Raw genomic sequence first — 22,330 nt, 5'->3', positions numbered from 1 at the left:
CTTTCTGAGTTTTGTTTTTCTGTAGTCTTAGAGGGTTCATGAACAAACTAGAAACTTTAAGGCAACATTTTTTCAAGACTGCAGAGTATTTATACTTCAGCCATACCATAGGTATGGTGAAATATGTTGTATTCGTAATGTTTCTTTTTTTCTTTCTCCTGTCAAATCTTCAAATCGAATCATCTCCGTCGTTCCTGGACCGAATGACCTGAAATTTGGCACAAGGGTACAGTGGGCCAATACCCCGATGCGTTTTCCTCATTTTTTTTCACATCTGCCTCTAAAATGAGGTACTTCTATTGTTGTTTTTTACGTAAACTTTGTACATTCAAATTGTAAGTAACTTTCAACTGCCAGAGTTTTAGCCCTTGAACAACATAGAAACTCCTATCCTCCGGGTCTTGCGCGCTACGAGCAGGAAATTATAACAATAACACAAGATTACGCCCGATGTCTGATTGCATACAAAGTAAAACAATTTAACAGTGGTATACAGGAGCATACACTTAACAAAGAAGGAAAATGAAATATATAGATAAAGCCACATCAAGTTAACTTGTTGGTCCTGGAATTTTTCAGAAAAGAAATGATTCAGAAGCGAAAGAATTCTTTTAAAAATCTGAGACGTCTCCTTTTATGTAATGGCTCATACAAAACAAGAAGAAGATTGAAGTTTTCAGCTTGAAAAAAAACAAACAATCCTACTACACAGTACTTGTAAGCACCTGCTTGGTAATTATTAAAACGTATGCCATAAAAAAAAGCTCACTGCAATAATAAATGTACCCACATCACAAGGAGCTTATAACGGTACATAGACTTAGTTATCGAAGTGGAATTTGTTGAATGGCTTCCTGTAATTTCATGATGAAAATTTTCTGAATGGAAGGTGCGGTGTTTCTTTTTCACTTTCGGAAAAATAGGAGCTGCCACAATTCTAATTCGTTATGCATAGGGGCTCCTGTGGAAGAGTATATTCTTCCCCATGGGCCCGGGGCATATTGAGCAAGCTTCGTTTTGACCTGGAATCAATTCACAATATTAGTTCCCTTTGGGAGATAAGTTACTGTTAAGATGTTCCATTTTTGCGCAGGGGTGAATTGGGACAGTCCAATGTTGCGTGGGAATGGATATGGCTGAAATATGCTGTATTTGAACCAAAGCAAATGTCGGCCTTTCTAGTTTTCTGTGAGTCCCTATGTGTGTGTGTCTGTGTGTTCCTGATTATTTTGGCTACATTGTTTATTCAGCAGATCTCCATTAGTGATTACAATTGAGATTGCATCACTATTCTTCCTGGAGTCGTTACACAAACACATTACATGATACAACATTAACACATTACTTATTTACACCTAACAACGCTTAAATCTAACCTAAATAAGTCTCAAGTAGCCGAGAGGTCAGAGGTTAGCTACATAGCCAATATGATAACTTAAAAAGATAATTCCTGGATTGATATTTGATGATATTGGGTATAATGATATAAATCAAGTCAAACATTATTCAATCAACTTGGCAGTCAATCAGACTGAATTGCGTCGATTTTACAAGGAAATTCTAACGAATTAATAATGCTAATACATTGCAATTAAAACCAAGAGATGGGTAACATTTTTAGAACCATTTTGTGTGTCAATTAGTTTAAACCTGTTAACGACGTACAGACCGACAAAACAACCAAGTACATGTATACATATAGGCAAGTGGACGATATTGCACATAGTGACATGGGACTCAAAGACCTAAAGTCTCTCGCTGCCTTCGCCACAAAAGAGTTACAATGTCTCTCAGTACGGCTGACTGGCAGGAACCTTGATCTTGGGAAGACAATGGTCAAGGTGGATGATGAGCCCCTTGGCTGCTGTTCCTGTCTTCTGTCCTTGACATGCTATGGTCTTCGGTGTTTTTTTTTGTGTGTGTGTGTGGCAGATACAGAGGTCTTCGATGCCAGGAGGACGCGTTGTAGGATAAGCTTAAGGCCAATCAGTCTTTGTCCGAAACTCCAAATCTATCGAAGATAGCAAAGAAGATAGCAAAGAAAGGGATGACAGATTTTCATAATTTTGATGTCGGGTATCCGGACAGAGATGTGCACAATGAAATATACAGTAATTACGGAAAATAGGACAAACTTTGCATAATTACCTATGAATATCAAAGAATATTTACAACAAGATAACTCAAGAGCGGCTGGATGGATTGATTGATTTCATACTTGATGTGTTGGTGGTCTGTGACAAAAGCTGAAAATTATTAGATTAGCGGCGTCCCTTGGTACTGCAGCCGAACTTCCAGTTTTGATATCTCGTGTTATGAACAAGCTAAGGTCATGATTCTGGAATGTCGGAAGAAGTGATGTGAGCTTGGACTCTTTTGGAACAGCAGGGGCATCTTTGTGAAAATAAAGTCCCGAAGAAGATAACTCAAGATAGAAATAGCGGATTTTCATGATTTTTCATATTTGGGTAGCATTGACAAAGATGCACAAAATGAAATAGAAATTATGCAAAGGAGGAGGTCATTTGCATAATTAATGAGAATATTCTATCATAGCCGTTTTCTAATGTATCTCTTGTCCCCGACATGATAGGGTCTTGACATTTGGGTGGCAGTTAGTTTTCGACGTCAGAACAAGATGGGGTAAGGTTGAGCCCCCGCGCCCAATTTTGGAGGCATATTTTTATACACATACCAAAGAGGATAACTGATGAAAGGAACGGCGGATTTCCATTATTTTGGGCATGCTGGTAGCTTAGGCAAAGATGTACACAATTATATACATGTTATGCAAATGAAGACTTCATGGAACTTGTATGTTTCCATAACTGGACTTCAATAAATGTAACACATGCAATTCATGACTGATGGAACATGAACAGATACCAAAACTGCAAATGATGAACTAATTTGCATAATTAATGCTTAATTATAAATGACGGGATTTTTTTCACTTGTTACATTTGTAAGCTAATCAATGATTCACACATAAATCATGTGAATGTCTATGTCATTTCGTAACATCCAAATTTATAAAAGCTCTAAATATTCTGTGGATGCATGAGGTCGCCGAACTCTAGTTTATTTATTTATTTATTGACAATGATACAACTCATTACACGGATCTGCCTAGGCAGCTTTGGGCTGGTAGCGGCAGATCCACAGAGATACAGACGAACATACATCATCGGTCGACGTGATCGCACATGTTCGCACATGTTTACACACGACGGGGTTATACCGCCCCTTACGGGGTGACATACCCTTTCATATGCGCCAGGTCTCCCGTCCGGGTGAATGATGTAAATCACCGCGAGCCGAAGCTAGGTACTCATTTTCACCTGAGTATAGTGAGGAAAGCCGTGTAAAGTGCCTTTTCCAAGGGCACGAGATCGGTAACACGGCAGGCGGATTCGAACCCACAACCTCTCGGTCACGGGGCTAACACGGTCCCACTGCGCTACGCGGTCCCACTAACACTAGTTAGTTAGGTGATTTTATCGTACCAATTTCCACGTAGCATTTGTCCTTGACAATCTAGTTTTAATTTTGGGGTGGCAGATGCGTTTTAACGTCAGAAAGTGTTGTTGGTTTGAGCCTCCAAGCAATGATTATTATGTAATGACTGTTCGTATTAAATAAGTCTGTATTCTAATGTAAATTGTCATCTTTTCATGCAGGTTATGTAGGTATGTTCGTCTGTATCACCAGCGCGAGCTGCCTAGGCTTACCCAGTGTGATAAAATGGTTTTCATTGACAAGGAATACAAATACAAATACAATTAACTTTGGAATGGCTGCGACATTTTTGTTAAAAACTTAAAAAGTTTACTTTAAAAAGTAACTGAAAAGGGGGCATATTTCCATGGCTTATGACATAAGGTAAATGTTCAAATCATGCATGAGTGACCATAAGGATTATCAGGACTTCACACAGAAGAATTAGGTAGAGAAACCATTGATTCTGAAATAGATCGTGCTAATCAAAGATGGAACAAGAAATGTACAAAGGCTCTAGAAATTTCACAGGAGTTTGAGGTCTCCGAACTCTTGTTTGATGTTGCTTCTATACAACTATCTGTAAGAAACATGAAGAAACTCGAGGTGAACACCTGGACGTCACCAGAAAGAGAGAAGCTACTGTAACATTAAACTTGCCTTGACCAACAACGACATTGTTGTGCTTTCAGTTTCTTATGAGCTCTTGCTATGTACGGAGCAGATGGATTATGACAACATTAAACCTGCCATTACGTACCTGTCTTCAGATCAATTTATAAATCATTAACCAGCGCGAGCGTCGGTCCGCTCTCGCTTAGGTAAACAATAAAACATCAAACCGCTACCAAACAAGATGGAGTCCGCGGAGGTTGTAACCACAACTACAACAGAAGTGGTTCTCCAGCGACCTTTAAAGTTCATCGGCATTGTTGCAGCTTTTCTCGGCTCTGCTCTGATCGTTGTCTGCATGGTCAGTGACATCTGGGTACTAGGGTACTCACGAGCAGACACGCGAACAGAAGAGACGCTGAATTTTTATCAAGGTCTGTGGGCTCTGTGTGGGGACTATGTTGGTACACCACCGCCGCCGGGATCAGACAGCACACTATCGTGTAGAACACCCCAGGAGCAAGGTAAGCCTGTACAGAACAACTTTCTTTCATACAGGACACCATACGAACACAGTTAGACCAACAGTCTGTCGCGTAGAAAACACGAGAGCCAAGGGGTTGTATCCCGTCGTGTATAACACCTCGAGGACAAGGTGTGTCTACGACTGTTAGAACAGCAGTCTGATATCGAGAACATCCTAGGACGAATGTAGGACTGTGTAGAACAGGACGCTGACATGGAGAACACATCGGGGTCAATGTAAGACTGTATAGAACAGCACGCTGACATGGAGAACACATCAGGGTGAAAATAAGACTGTATAGAACAGCACGCTGACATGGAGAACACGTCAGGGTCAATGTAAGACTGCAGAGAACAACACGCTGACATGGAGAACACATCAGGGTCAATGTAAGACTGCAGAGAACAACACGCTGACATGGAGAACACATCAGGGTCAATGTAAGACTGCAGAGAACAACACGCTGACATGGAGAACACATCAGGGTCAATGTAAGACTGCAGAGAACAACACGCTGACATATGAATGTCTCAGATTAAGAACTGGTGGTACAAGTGGTAATAGCCAAACGTTGTTTTCATTTGCTGTTCAGCTTTGTGTTGGTCGCTAACGTTCCCCAAGTTTTCCTGCTAGCCTGGGTCCAGGTGTTTAGGCTTTCCTGGCTGATGACTGTTAAGTATGTCGCCGATGGCAGCATTAGTCAATATGTGTTCAGCCTTTGTGTTGGTGGTTAACTTTCCTGTGTCTTCCCGCTAGCCTGGGTCCAGGCGACTGCAGCCTTCGTGCTGGTGAACATGTTACTGTCGGTGGCAGGGTTGGTACTGGGTGTGCTGGCCTTCTGTGTGGAGAGGTACCGACGGCTCTACAGACTGGCTGGAATCCTGCTTATACTATCAGGTAGGGATTTTCAATCAATACCCGTTCCCTAATATATATGTGCATGTGTCTTTGGTTAGTACGCTGGTCCACAACGGTGAATATTTGTTTAAGGCGATATATATAAATGCATTACTGCTGGATTAGATATTACTCGCTGTTTGCTCGGACCGATTAGACTAGTTGAATAGCGATAATCAAGTAGAATGTAAATAATCAATCCAAAACTTACATCAAAGTAGCAATCAAAATCATATTACAATGCGAAATCTTCCCGAATTATCTAATAGTTGTTCAGGACCCGTTGACAGTTGTTCGTATATTCAAGTCCATGGAAGAAGAAGAAGAAGAACTTTATTGCGCGACAATTGTAGCGGGTACAAATTTGGTACAATGTATGGAAATCTGAATATACATGGGAGTTGAACTATATAGTATTGCAAATATCTAACATATGGTCTGCGTATGGACATGGGGGGGGGGGGGGTAGTGTGCAGGGAAGGAATTGCGCCTTTTTCAGCCGAAATCTTTACCTCAAGTGAAGTGTGAGCAGGCCTTTACATAATGTTGTAAGTATCATGAACAAATTATAATAATAAACATAGCAATGTGAAAACGCGTGGCATAACTCAGCGCTTTGGGCTCAGGCCCAAGAGGTCCTGGATTCAAACCCTGTCATGTCACCGATCTTGTGCCCACCGAGCTTGCTGAAGCTTGATGTTTCTGACTTAGAAGTGCCTAGAAGTGGTGAAGTGCCTTGCACTGAGCAAACTCTTTAAACATAAACAGTGGATGTAGGCCAAGGGTTACAACAAATTGGCTACTGAACAGAATTGTTGTGCGGTACAGATAATAGTTTTCGAGGAGTTCGGTAGGATAGGAGTTCCGTCCTGGAGAGCCTCAATTCCCTGTGGTTATACCCCCCTCACATTAGGCAAAAATCGATCGGAAGACTAGTCTACGAGCTCTAAATGACATTTTCGTGAGTAAGACGTCCGGTGTTCTTACGATCATCTTGCGAATTTTAGGGATCGCCGGCGATTTTCAGGGGTCGTACGATGGTCGCGGTGCAGCGAAACATGTTCTTAACATAAGCGACAAGCAGGAGATCTCTCGGAGATCGCAGAGCTCGTTACCGAGTCGCAGATCGTGCGTGTAAATCGAATCGTGCATACCTCGCAAGGGTATCGGTCAATAGTCTTGCGTCAATCCAACGATTGAAGACCGATAGGCGAGCACAGACATAGTTATTAATCATCGAGCGCAAATCGGATGGCGAACGCCCGTCAGTCGGGCGACGTTCAGGACGTTCGCCTGACTCCCGTTTGTTTACAAATGTTGAATTTCTGGAAATATGAGGGTAATTCTAACATTGTGGTCCCTGTGATAGTATGTAGGCTGGCTTTGTGACACACTTTCCTTTCTTGTGTCATTTCTATTATGCCCGCGCATTCCATTCATTGGTTAAAAAGCAACATTTATTGTTCTCTTACCTTTTTTTAGGAACGTTTTGTGTTCCCTTGTCCGCCTGCAAGACGTCATGGGAGGTTCATTATCATAGATTTATTCACCGTCGATCTCACGAGCCTCGCTTATATGTGAGGGGGGCAGTTTTTAGGCGAAAAATACGCAAGACCATCTGCGATCGCGAAGTACGTCCGAAGATCGTATGTAATGTGAGGGGGGGTATTACGTAACTTAATCCACCAGCTCAGTGGCCATCTACAATCAAAAATAGTGGTCCATGAAACGTCCAGAACGCCAGATATGAAAAGCTGGGATTCTGCTTTGATCAGTGCCTTAGGAGCTCCTTAGTCGAGCTGGTCCTAACAACTGACCACCGAAAACACAATCTTGGCGCAAGTGAGACGTGAGGCAAATCCTTCTACCTTGAGATTCACACTGCCCATGTACCTTCCATCTGCAGAGACGTTGTGCAGGGATGCTGACATACAGCAGACCATGATTTTTCTTTAGTTGTTTCAGGTCTGGTGTCCCTGGTGGTGTTCCCGGCACTGTTCCACATGGATCTGACGGAGACACTGGCCCAGACACCCACCGCGGCGGGCGAGTGGTTCCGGGACAACTGGGAGTTCGGCTGGGGGTACGGGGTCGGCTGGGGGGCCGTCTTCTTCAACTTCGGCGCCTCGCTCATCTTCCTCTGCGGGAAGGACAGGGACGAGATCAAACAGACCACCGAGTATTACATGTCTGCAGAGAATGACGATCTGTAGGCTACTGCCACCAAACCATGACTCTACAGGTCATGAAAGGAATTTATGTCAAGGTTGATTTTGGTAAGAATCTACGAACAGCCAGTTGCGTTACCACCAAAATAGGTCAGCAGACCCTTCTTTAATTGCAGTTGCTATAAAAACTACATAGAGGTGTCCAGAGTGAAGTGTTGACAGTTTTTGTACAACCCAGATTTTAGCAAGAAAGGCATTTTTCCGAGTTGGACGTGATCGAGCTTTGAAATAATGTGATGTTGCAGTGCGTGCAAAATTATATTGTTGTTGCTATTTTGATACTTTTTCGTAAAATGTTGAAACTGGAAGGACAAATGGAACTCAGCTTGATGTGGACATTATTTGTTCTTTTTGCTTTCATTTATTACGTGCGTGAACGGAGGTATTGTTTTTGATGTGTTTGTGTTTCTGCATATAACTTAAAAAGCTATGGAAGTATGGATAGATTGTAGTACAATGTAATTGATAACACACGTCTTTTGTACTTTGGTCCCCCTAGCAGATTGTTCTGGAACTGCAGGATAACTAAATAAGATAACGGTGATTTCGTGATTTACTGCACGTAGGCAGCTTAGACAACTAGATGCAAGTTGTACAAGATAAAGATAACGTTTTTATGATTATGAGGGAATTCTATCATGCCAGTGTTTCTATGTGCTTGTCCTCGACACATGACCACGATAATTTGGTAAAATATGGCGATAAGAGATGTACAGAATTAGATGCAAATTATTCAAATCAGGACCTTATCAGAATATCCTATGAGGAAACTGCATAATTCTAGTTTTTCCATAACAGGGCTATATCCACAAGGTAGGCACGCCGCACCGGATCTGATAGGAATAGGTCTAAGGTTGCAGAATAGGTTATCAAATGTTATTCTATTTCCTGTCTCAAATTTCCTGCTATAATAGGGTTAACGTGCTCGTGGTCTTATTAGTCCTGTGGGATACACAGATAAAAGTTGTTAAACGGATGTTTAGATTTATTACAAGCTAGAAAAAAAAATCAGACACAAATTAGGCAAATTAAAGTTTCTCACAAAACTATCGAGAAAACTGTAATTATATTTTTCCTGTTAAAAATTGATACATAAATAATGTTAGGTAGGCATGAGAATTCTAGATATCAGTTGTGCAGAGAATGTGCGCCTATGCATAATTATTTATTAGGGAAGTGTCTCATGAGTTCTTTATTACAAATGATAGAATAAAACACGTGTCATGTGTACGTTAATCTAAGTTGACCATCACTGTACAAAGACGATGTAGATTTTAACGTTTTCCACAATCTATGGGAAATGTTATTAAACAACCTTTCACATTAGGGAGTAGGGTGGCTTGTATTTAGAAGAAAAAAGGACATTTTTATAAGGGTTAGACATCCATGTAAACAATATTCACATACAATTCAATCTCCACAACTAGACATAAAATGAGATTTACTTCCCGAAGTTCAGGACAAAGGACATGGTTATGGTAACCAGGAACCTTTATTTGCTAATGCATTATCAGCGAAAACCTGCTTCAAAACAGGAAATCTACAAAAACACTCAATATTTGACGAAAAAATGAGGTTCTTAAACTCTTGTTTGTTTGGGTTTGGTTTGTTATCCTTTGTTAACAGGAAAACAACTGAGTAACGTAAGTACCATCGAAAAGACACCGACCTGTCCAAGACAGGTCAACAACGTTTGGCAATACATTTATGGACTCTAACACCTGAACAGGGTCCATAGCACTAGGACGTGTCTTTGCAACACAGCCTACTTTGGTTGAATGAATGGATTTGGTGAATGTGTAAAAAGTTCCCTCTCATTTCTCTGGCCACAAAACAAAACTTACACATGTTACAAAATGTTGACATGCATAGTTGGTCTCTGCTAATTTTCCACCTGCCACAAACTACCATTCCATTCCATTCGTCCCATAGCCTTTTAGTCAGCCTAAGACTGATTAATCAGCCGTAGGGGCAGCACAACATGTTGAGCTGTATGTAAATCACCGTGTGGCTGATACTACACGAAGGTTCGCCAGGTCTCCATCCGGGTGATTTGTAGTGAATAACCAACTCCAGACAGAATTATTTGCTCCATCCAACACCGCACCATCGCACGTGTGGGGGTTCTTTAACGTGCATGGGGTGTGGCTCTCCCCATACACGGGACCTCCATTTAATGCCGAAGCTAGGTACTCATTTTCACCCGAGGAAAGTGAGTAAAGTCGTGTAAAGTGCCTTCCCCAAGGGCACAAGATCAGTGGCACGGCAGCCGGATTCGAACGCGAAGCCTCTCGGTGCAGATCCGAACATGCTGCCTCTTCGCCACGCGGTCCCACAAACAACACGTTACATGTATTTGAGTCCTATTATGGAAAACACTGTAAATAATTTTTTTCATTGATTATGCAAATTAAGTCCAAATTTGCACAATTTACACTTCAATATGTACATCTCTGCTGAAGATACCTGCATTTTATATATCATGAAATCCGTTGTTCCTATGTTCCGTTATGCTCCTTGGAACATTTTATCAGAATGCACCTGCAGTTCCAGAGCAAGCCACTAGAGGGTCAAAACATACATCACTTCTTCCACCAAAAAATCAAGATCATAACATGTCCAGGTCAAAATACTAGTATACGGAAAATCTGCTACAGTACTAAGGTCGCACACTAGGGTGCCCCAAATCGACCTTGACCTTCGTCTTCCCAAGGAGGTTATATAACCTCCATGGTCTTCCCACCCCTACCCACATACCAAATATCATTACAATCCATCCAGGGGTTAAAGTTATGCTGACCACAAATATCCTGGCACACAGACACACACACACACAGAGACACACGGACACGCTAAAAACTATACCTCCATTTCTCATGGAGGTGAGAAGATAAAGCAACATTCGGGAATTCTGAAAACAGCAAAAGAATGACAAATGAACAGAGCACTTTCCTTGTCTCGTCGAACGTAGAATTGCTGTTTATATAAGCTGTCTGTTAAATCGCTAATTTCACTAATGACAGTAAAATGCAACTGCCATTATTATCATAAAACAAGGTATTACTAGTATTCATTGAACATAGTGGTCTGTGCAATATATACACCCTTCGACAAAACGTACGCGTTATTTTGAGAAGCAAACAGTGCATAACCATCGTAGAGTACATACATTGCAAGTTTACATCATGCTTTTCTGCTTCTCACAAAAACATTTTTCGCGAAGGTGTGACGGGTTCTTTAACGTGCGTGAGGTGTGGCGCTCCCCAAACAAGGACCTCCATTTAACGTCCGGACCTATACGAGGGAAGACCCTAGCCGAAGCTATAGCTAGGTACTCATTTTGATCTGAGTGGAGGAAAGCTGTGTAAAGTGCCTTTCCTAAGAGCCAAACGCGCTGCTGATTACTCCACGCAATCCGACAAATAACTTCAGAAGGGTGTATATTTTGTGTTAAGTTGTTCATTGCAAAATAATGTCATGGCTGAATGTCATAGGAAAATTCGGTTGACATTTGCACTTAAAGGTTTATTGACTGAATTATTATGAGCCGGTATGTCTAAGAGTGGGAGATTAAAACGAAAGTTGAATGCTTTTAGCGGAGATTCTACTACGACGACATAGATGAGGCGAAAGCTTGTTACTCTCCGTGTGGAGATTACAACATCAAACAGACACTCCGTCACTATTTAGCCAGTAGAGATGTCATTGGGCACTCTGGGGCACTCTGTATAACACCTTCATAATAATAAAAATTTAGTTTGTTGCAAATTATTGCCCAAGGACTCATATAGCGTTCGGTACTGTACAATAATCTCCAAGCAGATATGGGGAGGGGGGCTCGTTCATCGTTAGCGTTCGAGCTGTTACGTTTTACCACAAAGAGTTAAGGAGAATGCGAGATGCGTGTCCCCGTAACTACTGTCCCTTATACTATGGAGGATTCCTGTCCTGTTGGTGCATCAGTACCTCGGATAAGGACGCCTCTCATCAATTGCAAGTAGTCCCATAGGAATTACATGCACATGGATGTCCCATATAAGTTGCTTCTAGAAATTCATCTGGGACATTCAAGTTACGCAATTCCTACCGATCGAATGTCCTTGAATGGCCGTCCCAGTCTGGTGATAACAACGTTTGGCTGCCGTCAAATCAGCAGCACATTTTGTCTTCCAACACATAAAACAAATGCTTCCATCAGTGTTGATGATTGCATGTTTTTTAAGCCTCATGCAAACATAATGAAAAGTTTTTTTCCATGAAAATGCACCAAGTACCTACACCATAACCTCAAAGATCACAGGTCAACCTGGAAAAAAGTGAACAGTTAAGGTGTTTGGCCCCAAGCTAGAGGTATTTGGCAGAGTCTCCTATATGCGCCCAAAGCTAGTGCTGTGCTCCACCCTCACTCCACCCAGGTGTGAAAATTGGTACCTGACTCCGTTTGGGGACTAAGGAAAATGTTGGGTTTTCAATACCGTATGGTGAATTACACCCCAGCCCCCCCCCCCCCCCCCGTGTACACTATTTCACATGCAGTAGATATCTGGCGGTTTCTAGCGAGGACCAATCAGATGGCTGCTAGCAGGTCACTGACCGCAGTCGACAATCAGCCAATGGCAGCCCAGTTACGGGCTAATCGCACCCCTTGTAGCGCCCCTAGTTTCATGTAAATGTCCTAAACTCAACCCAAGCACATTTGAGTTGCTATTTTGAGTTTCTTCCGTATGTCTAGATAGATCAGCTTGAAAATACTCAACTTTGACAGTTTGATGATCAAAATGCTTTGGGACTGTAGAAATGAAGTTTTACACTTTCAATGGTGCTACGCTCGCGCTAATGGAGCGGTCGCTACGTGAAGGAACGGATCCCGACGAAGGTGAAATTTGTCGAGTTGACCCAACATTTCCCAACAAGAGCAAGCTCTCCAGGAAGGGCCGCGTACAAAAATGGAGGGAAATCAAATCTAAACTTGACCTGGATGAGGATTTTATGGCGCATTGTGACGCCCCAAATTACAGACAATCAGCGAGAGAAGACATCGAACGCATTTTCCAGGACAGTCACCTAACAGCGCATCCCAAGTCTTTGGTTCAACGGTCATGGCGGGAGACATAGAAATCGGTAATAACAAGCAAAAAAAATATTTGTCAACGATCCTGTAAAAAAATCATGACTAGTCATTATACAAAAATCTTCGCTAAAGCCCCGGTCACAAAGCGCGTACGATTCCTTACGATGGACTATTCCGCATATCGTACGATGAGCACAGTACATCGCAAGAAAATCGTAAGCATCGCAAGCCATCGCAACGCATCGGATGGTGTTCAAAATTTTTCCAGCGTCGCAAGATTTTTTACTTGTGTCTCTTCTGTATAGCCGTCTGACCGCTTTTGTGCTTCTTTAACCAACAAAATGTGGACATAGCTGTTAAATACCTTCCTATGATATCTTTAACTGTAAAAATAAATTAAAAAAGACCATGACAACAAGAGTATTACAAGCAAAAGTTCAAATCAAGCGTGAGTACTGGTATGGTTATCTCGGCCTGCTACGTGTCAGGCTCTTTCGAAGATCGTATCATGATATGCTCTCAACAAAAAGATGCCATCATACAAAAATCATATGATAAGCATTATATCATATGTATTTCCGACTCATAGAGCCTGCCTTTATGTTCGAGTTGTCCCCATGGTTATTACGATTATGGTAAACTGACCCAAGACCGACGAGAGCTGAGATTTGATCTAATTATAAACTCACGTGTATGAAGCGATCAAACAATTGTCTGCATCACCTGTGCGGGGCGCGCTGTTCTCTGGTTGCGACTGTGGCAGTTGCGACTGATATATTTCCCCTTTTCGTCAATATCGACAATATCAGGGAAAACTGAAACCATCACATCATGCTAAAAAATCATAAATCTATAACCTCATCAGTAGACAAAAATTGCCGTAATGAAGTCTGCTATGGGGGCAAATAAAATCTTACGACGATAGCGAAATTTTGAACATGTTCAAAATCCATTTCAGCTCTATTTTTCGCCATACGACGCTCCCCGATTTACTATGATTCACTGCGATTGACGCAGGCACGCTCTTATGACCTCATCGTACGATGCACTACGCGCTTTGTGACCACGGCTTTATATACTTAAACCATTGCTTCCGATTCTCCCCCGACTTACGACGCACTGCGCTTATCCTGCGCATCGGAAGGAATCGCAAGGAATCGTACGCGCTTTGTGACCGGGGCTTAAGCGCCAATAACACTTTAATAATTGTCACTGTCCAAACATAAACTATAAACGTTACATTTTTAAGTTACATCAAGGAGATTAAAAAAAACACCTCCTTGGTTACATATCGCCCGGCCGAAGACCTTGATACAACGTACTCAGTTTAGAACTGAGTGACTCATGTTGCATATACTACACAAAGTTACACCGCGATATGTCTTGCTGCATATGCTTCGTCATGTCAAGGAGGTTCTATCTTCGAAAATAAGATCCGTTCTGTTACATATATTACAGTCAGCGTAAATCACGCACCATATAATCGGTCATTCTGCTTCATTTGGTTTATTTCATTTGTTAATCTTCTTGTAATTATGCAAAAGTAGCTGACAACACACTTGTAACTTTGACAAAGACGTTCACATGTTTGAAAGGTTGCTTCTATGTGATGCAAAACCACTTCCAGAATTTGAATACGTCCGTCACCTAGCTATGTAAACACGATAATTTATTCATGCGGTAGAAGTACCACAAACATCCCAGACAACCACAGTCGGTAAAGACGATATTGAGTTTTGGGATAATGTGACATTATCCATCGTTGTTATTTTGTAAAACATAAAATAAAAACATCACGTAGTTCTACTGTACTTCTACAAGTCACAACTTGAATCTTGTAACCGTAGTAGGTAAAAAGATCTCTGAATCTGATGACCCGTGTGCAACGGCTGTAGTAAATTGTCAAATATAACGCTATGTACTCAAGTCGTATTGTTTGTTTTTTTCAGTCCTTCCTTCTATTCTATATTGCCGGCATTGAAAGGGACCAGCTTACAAAATACATGCTGTAAACTAAAGGAAGCCCTACAAAGATTTCCTTTGTAATGTATTGACGGTATTTAACAGCCAGTAATCGACGGACAATAGGTGTGAAATATTCCCCCCTGCCCCTAGGCCCTCGCGTGCCACCAGTTTAGTGTTAATTAGTTACTCTGCATTTGAAAAAGCGGACTTCATGGGCGTTGCCCTCGCTAGAAATCTACTGAATGGGAATCAGAGCTAGCCCCCCCCCCCACACACACACATCATTAATAAGGGCTATTATTATTATCTACCTGCTAAATTATCTGTTCTATTTTAGGCAACGTTATGTACGGCTCGTTCTCATTTAAATGTCGAAATGCTGTCGCCTGCCTTTACGACTTGATATGGAGCAAATTATAGACAACATCACTGGTTCCTTCATTTTTCCACAACCCCTGCAATGTTTTACAAAAGATGCACCACAACATTCGTATAGGTTGATGGGTTAGAAGATTATTATAGCCACGGGTGGGATTTCACACCCTAAAAAATGGCTGTCGCCTGAGAAGAAACGAAGAATTCAAATAGTAGCCAAAAATGTAACAATTCAGTTCCCAGAATGATTGTTCGGCAGGTGAAAGCTACCCAGGCCCTCTGTCCGATCACGTCAGATTGCTCCTGTCACTGACCTTGGTCTGAGGTGGCCTGTCGCCAGATTCGGTAGCAAACGTTACCACCACTAGTACGATGGTTGTCACGGTTATATTATCCACGCATAAGACTAGAAATGACCGTTTTTGTGACACTGTACAATTTTTCTGGCTTTCTAAACAAACAAGAAAGGGTTGTTGGCTGTCATTTGTACCCCACCTTGCTTAACAAAATGTTGCACAGAAATGACTGTAACAAGCGTTACCATTGTTCGATGATGTCTAAGCTTTCTATTCGACCTGGTGTAAAAAAGCTGCCCTTTTTTCAAATGTCCCAAGGGACATCCACTTATACCTAAATGATGTAGTGAATAAGGTAAGTCCTTTCGAGGAAAACAGTGTAAAGTCTACTGCTGTAACACCAGTAGCGTTTGTTACCTGCCCTGTAATGCATTGCCAATGGGACCGAAAATAATAATTTGCCATTTTTTGGCTATGGTTAAAAGAGGAATTTTCCTAAACAACCAGGTAGTTTTCACTGAAAATAAAGCCGATTTATTTTTCGACCAAAAAAATGCCATTTTCGATGAGAACGTCCGAACACCAGTTCTCACCCCTTACACATTCAATACGACATTCATGACAATCAATGCTCTCAAACAAGGTGCACTAAAATCACAGACTGTCCTGGTCTAAACTGTCAGTAAATTGTGACATCCTATAGACAAACTGTGGCAGAGACTTCATTCGTCTGTGTCTGAATGACTTCTTGGAAAGATTTACGGATGTTGCTAAGGTTAGCTCCCGTATACTAATCTAGTGCTCAAACCTTGAAAACCATGGAAGCGACAGAATATACCATAAACGCCATATCTTAATTCTCACCCAATAGTATTTGGCGCCTACCGCTGATGTGACTTGTGAAACGCGTTAGATGGCACGTCCGTCATGATGGAAATAACAGTCATCCCAACCGCGGAAGGTAGACAGCTACAGCATGGGTTATGTCATTGGAACCCTTGCGGAATTCAGCCCTGTGGGTTAAGTGTTAAACTCAAAGATCTTCATTTCTTTTTATACACGGTTGCTCAAGCGGTAACGCAACCTCACTGCTTGGCCATGTTGATCGCATTCCGTAGGTCCGTCGGCCGTCGGAGTTGGATTCTAGTAATGCCTGCTTGGGTCGGCCTCAGCTCAGATATGTTGTAAGGGACGGGATTCGTTGGTTGGTGAAGTAAAGCTGGCGACCCAGTGTGTGAGGGAGCTTCAAAGTCTCAAATCTCTACACATAAAGAACTCTAACACTTCTCGAAAAGACAAGGAACGACCCAGTGAGATTGGACCTCTTTTGGCTTGGAGGGTACCTCACCTCAAATTTTACGTTACTGGGCGTTTTCTTCTTAAAAATGTCAAAATAATTGAAAAAAACTAAAGAATCAAACTTTGCTAGCATTGAATGAATGTGGCAAAAAGTTCATACCGTTAGTACAGTATTATGAAGAACTTTGATTTGTAGTTTCCTACCACAATTGTCCGCGTTAAAAGAATGGAAGTTGAACTAGTCCCCAGGCAAGGAAACTCGCAAAGTAGAAGCTATGGGAAATTACTACTGAAGAGACACAGTTTGGGACAGTAGTTCCAAACGTGGCTGTCATACAGCGTTACATGATATAGACTTCAGCACCAAGGGCAGGGTAAGGTACACCTGTCTACAACTACAATCATAGGGACAAATCATGAAGCCAATGGTGTGTTAAATCTGCCTTAAAAAGGAAAACAAAAGTAGCAAAACTCGTACGAACAGAGAGTAGGTTTATATCCAATAAACTGAACATACAATATCGTCTTTGTTTGTCCTTCACAACGTGGGGCCGAGACGACAGGTTAGAGACAAACTAAGAACAATTTTATGCAACTTGAGGAAACAAGATGGTGGCCAAATGGCCTTGACAGACAACGAGATCTCATGATGTCAGAGGTCTGACAAATTAATCACATATTGGAGCCTGTTATCGGGTTATCCAACTGAGCTACAATGTTAGTCGAATGATTTATAGTTGTGCATTAAAGACGGAAATAATCTACCTAAGATGCAGCAGACTGATGGTACTGAATGCTTCATGCCCTCAGAGTGCTTAAGCTAGGCGTGTGAAGACAGATGGGTGATCCCATTTCCTTAGGTGAAAGAATTTCCCCGCCAGTACTATGAGGCCTATCAGCAGGACTCGTGCATACACTCCGAAGTCGGCCGTGCAAGCAGCCGTGGAGAGTACCCGGACGTAAAGCATCTTTACTGTGCGTGAGCAACCATCTTACCTCGAAAACAGTCACATATTTGATGTGGCGAAGGAACTGATAAGAAAAGACAACAGGTCCGTTGCTTCCTGAAATTGCAACCGTTATCATTTGAAATTTTCTCCAGACACTTGACAGATTTCGTGGCATGGAAATGGTTCAGCTAAGCACTTCAATTTGGTTCCGCAACGCCATCTGTTATGTCTGTGGGAATTCTCATTTCTCCCACAGGGTACCGGTACAGGACTACATCATCATCATAGCGTTCCGTGCCAGTACTGCAGCCAGGCCACGGACTACATGAAGCGCAAATTATTCCGATAGAAATTCATAGACAGCTATCGAAGTAATTGCGTGACTAGATAGCTCCATTTTGATTTCTCTGCTACATTAGCAGCTGTATGTGGTGAAGACACTAGGGACTAAGGTGACTTTCTACTTCATACGATCCCAGGACTTAGCCATAGCCACCTACCAATAACTACAGGGTTAATCCGGCTTCAACACGCTGGTCCTGTAATCCTAATCCTGACAAAGTATAAAAATATCGTTTACTTCGCACCAAGCATCGTTTACTGTCGTTAACATAATGCTGTTACAAGTAACAAATGTTCTCTTCTAAAATGTACATACTTTTTCTATTGTATGAGGAAACAAGTTATTCTCATCTAACGTTTGCAATTGAAAGGAAACCTTCGCCTGCAGTTTAAAAAAAAGCCGCTAGGGGGCCAAAAGTCACAGCACTCACTCTCTGCCCCAAGGGCTATCTACCACTCAACAGGCACGACCAGATATGAAAATGGAGGCAATACCTTAGCAAGCCGCTAGGGGGGGGGGATGGGGAAGGACAAACCCAAAGCACAAGCCCAAAATATAACCTTAGCCATTCTGGTAAAGGTAATTAGGGTTGCTCTTCAGCCATCCGTGTGAAAATCAAGTAAAAAGATTTTGCCTTAGAGGCAAAGATATGCTTCCGCGCACATCAGCTGAACAACCCGAGCTTGTTTGCCAGAAACATGAGCCAATTTGCTTCCCACACCTTACCTTTTCCTCACAGCCGTGTGTTAGAGGAATAGATCCGGCTGAGAGAAGATGCACGATGTCAGTTATGTTGTCCGGTTGGAACATGTAGCCGAAGGCCGACCTTCATAGAGAGACGTGCTACCAAATATCATGACTGAAAATTAGGTTTATAGACTTGAAGTCCGATTGGTAGAAACGTCTCACTCATGGATCCTAAAACTTTGATGTTGGAAAACCTAATTTTTAAGACATGTTGTTAATTGTTGTTAATTTTATTTTGAAAACAAAAGATTATGATGTTATAAGAGACGAGATATAGTTACACAACTGTGTGAGGCTTGCCTGAACCTTAAAGAATATAAGTTGACCAGCCTTTTCAGATAAATCTATAGGTTACAAATAAAATACACACAAGTTACTATGCAAATGGTTAAATTTATGACATATGAATTGAAAATATGCTGATTAAACTTAACACGAAATGAGACTAAACCAAAGTCTTAGGGTAAAAACCACTTTAATTAACGTCATAACGTAGAGAAAGAATGCTCAAGGTGTGAATAACCACGTCAATGTCAGGAATTTGCATACAAATTGTGAACAAGGAAGAGCAAATAATTCAAGTAGATGTAGGCAGCTTTACATTTTGTGTTTTTCAATAGATTTCGTTTTTCAGCAACTTGTTAAATTTCAAACATTTGCTCAAGCATACGCCATAGTGACAGACTAGCTGGCATCAGCAGCAAAATTGCCATATTACACTAAAATTTTGATGACAGACAGTGTCTGAGTGTATCACTATCCATGCTGTAGTCCCCTTGATTCATCGGTCCAGATATTACGCATATTAACACCGAAGAAGGAGATGATTTTCAACCAGCTGACTTTATCTGAAGACAACAAAAACTATAAAGAGGTGCTCCACTAAATAATCCCTAACCCTACCTAGTCATCTAGTGTTCTTTTCTGATACTATTATATACTATTATATAGGCCGCAGCCCTATGGCATGCACCATCTGGACAGAATCTGGATCTGATTGCGAGAGGGCGAAAAAATATGGGAAGAAACAAGATGCCTAAAGTTCAAAATGTAGACCAAAAACGTTGTAAAAGGAATTGAAGTGATGAAATATGCTATCACAGCCAATAGGTATTTTACCTACCTACCTACCTACCTAGTTTCTTGACCTATGTATTTTATTCCTGTGCAAAAGGACTACCTTAATGGTGTCACTTCTACAACTACTAGTATCTCATCAGTGTCATTCCGGCAACTACATACATGACTATCTCATTAGTGTCACTTCTTCAAGTGCACTCATGGCCACTCATTGCTACACATAACATATATTCCCATTTTTGTTATTTTCTCGTAATGTTCTGAAGGGAATAGATCTTTTTCTCCGGAACCAGGTGAAAATCAATGCGTTTAGATGTAATCCATATAACTTACTTGCTGTGGCATAAGGCCTGTGTATGTAGTTTTTAATTGGAGTCTTCTTAGACAATGTAGATTTGACTGTGTGGTTAACAAATCATAACAGTATGTCGTAGATTGCTAATTTCATCGAATGTCAAAGTCAATTCTAAGGTCAAAAAAGATGTGAAAGAACGAAACGAAATCTACAATTTAGTATACAATACTAAATGTGTGTTCAGGTATCTGTTCTTCCTGGCCACAGAGATTGAACAATAAAGACAACTTTGTGGCCAAATTTTTATTTGGTACGCTAGCTTTCGTTTTTGATGTTGCCAGAAGATGTCATCTATAACGTTATAATCAAATCGACATGGCCTTATGAAACATTGATGCTGAAAGCATCCTCCTGCTGAAGTAATGTTCTGGACACTTACCATGTACTGAAGACAAGCGAGGCAAATGATGGGATCTGACGTGGGGAATTCCCTCAAAGTGCAAAAGAGTCGTCCACATTCTGAGTGAAAACTTGATAAGCATTCATCGACTCTAACAGTGTTATTTTTTGTAAAGCAGAAACTGTATGCGTTTTATTACGAGAGATGACCGACAGGTTTCTAGCCTTTCCCAGAAATAAGATGCACAGCTTAAAGTTTGGGGCGAGATTATCTAGCCTTTTATCAATACCAAATTTCAATCAGGGAGGTAATTGCTTTACAGCCGACATCCTTTTCAAACTCAGTACAGTAGTAAGTGGTGAGCTGTGATCAGAGCTGTGTGACTTGTGTTCTTCATGCTCTGAAATCTACTAAGACGTTGACAAAATTTTTGATGAAGATTCTCTTCCCACTTGAACAAGAAAGAAGTGGGTATCTGACTTTCAAAAGTTGTCTCTTACGAAGTAATTATCACCATGATTTAAACTTTGGCAGGCACTCATAAAACTCAATAACTATGTCTCGAAATTTCAAATGTGTACTTTATATCCGGGTGAGAACCAAAAGGTATTACTCATCTCTCGCAGTATCCTTGGTTGGAATGAAAATTGCACTAAATCGTTTAAATGTGTGTAAAACATGACAGTTGACTACTCCCATCGTTTAAATGTGTGTAAAACATGACAGTTGACTACTCCCATCGTTTAAATGTGTGTAAAACATGACAGTTGACTACTCCCATCGTTTAAATGTGTGTAAAACATGACAGTTGACTACTCCCATCGTTTAAATGTGTGTAAAACATGACAGCTGATTACTCCCATCGTTTAAATGTGTGTAAAACATGACAGTTGACTACTCCCATCGTTTAAATGTGTGTAAAACATGACAGCTGACTACCCCCATCGTTTAAATGTGTGTAAAACATGACAGTTGACTACTCCCAACGTTTAAATGTGTGTAAAACATGACAGCTGACTACTCCCATCGTTTAAATGTGTGTTAAACATGACAGCTGACTACCCCCATCGTTTAAATGTGTGTAAAACATGACAGTTGACTACTCCCATCGTTTAAATGTGTGTAAAACATGACAGCTGACTACCCCCATCGTTTAAATGTGTGTAAAACATGACAGCTGACTACTCCCATAGTTTAAATGTGTGTAAAACATGACAGTTGACTACCCCCATCGTTTAAATGTGTGTAAAACATGGCAGTTGACTACTCCCATCCAGACTGGGCTTTTCTTGGCATTCCTGGGACAAGGGGTGTTATACAGTTTACAGGAGGTATAAAAGTATACCTCCTGTAATTTTTATATCATTATAAGTTAACACAGCAACTTCTATAGCAACCACAATTACTTCATATATATTTTAGCTATCGCTGTCGATCCACTTTCTTGGATCAACAACTCCATGAAAACGGACTGAAGACACCATTTATGTTCACATTTCTATTCTATATATGTATGTAGTTATAGAACTTAGACGAGTATCATTGTATTAATTGACTTGTTACTGTTACCTTACAATTGTTCATTCATTCATTCAAAATGTTTTTGTAAGAATATAAAGTAGTGATGCAAGTGAAAATAACCTGATTATACTTTTTATTATGTTCACCATATTGGATAGTGACCAATTACGCCATGGTATTTAGCATGAATAATGAATATTAGATTATAAATGTTACATTAAATATAT

General features: G+C 41.0%; 1 protein-coding gene across 1 annotated transcript; it reads left to right on the top strand.

The window, feature by feature from the left end:
- Positions 1 to 4,147: 4,147 nt before the first annotated feature.
- On the top strand, positions 4,148 to 7,826 carry LOC118431043 (transmembrane protein 47-like). The gene is made up of 3 exons (XM_035842123.1): positions 4,148 to 4,634; positions 5,393 to 5,533; positions 7,490 to 7,826. Exons 1-3 carry the CDS (start codon positions 4,355 to 4,357, stop codon positions 7,744 to 7,746), a joined length of 678 nt encoding a protein of 225 aa, XP_035698016.1. The 5' UTR covers positions 4,148 to 4,354; the 3' UTR covers positions 7,747 to 7,826.
- Positions 7,827 to 22,330: the final 14,504 nt, after the last annotated feature.

Source organism: Branchiostoma floridae, chromosome 14 (assembly GCF_000003815.2).
Source record: "Branchiostoma floridae strain S238N-H82 chromosome 14, Bfl_VNyyK, whole genome shotgun sequence".
NCBI classification, from domain to species: domain Eukaryota; kingdom Metazoa; phylum Chordata; class Leptocardii; order Amphioxiformes; family Branchiostomatidae; genus Branchiostoma; species Branchiostoma floridae.
The sequence above is the reverse complement of the archived record's forward strand: the minus strand, read 5'-3'. Positions and strand labels throughout refer to the sequence as shown.

What these genes read in the sequence shown, in the direction of transcription:
- LOC118431043 (XM_035842123.1), top strand. Translation starts at nt 4,355, where the DNA reads ATGGAGTCCGCGGAGGTTGTAACCACAACTACAACAGAAGTGGTTCTC. An exon ending in TAGAACACCCCAGGAGCAAG is followed by an intron (nt 4,635 to 5,392) that starts GTAAGCCTGTAC and finishes TCTTCCCGCTAG; the next exon opens with CCTGGGTCCAGGCGACTGCA. An exon ending in AATCCTGCTTATACTATCAG is followed by an intron (nt 5,534 to 7,489) that starts GTAGGGATTTTC and finishes ATTTTTCTTTAG; the next exon opens with TTGTTTCAGGTCTGGTGTCC.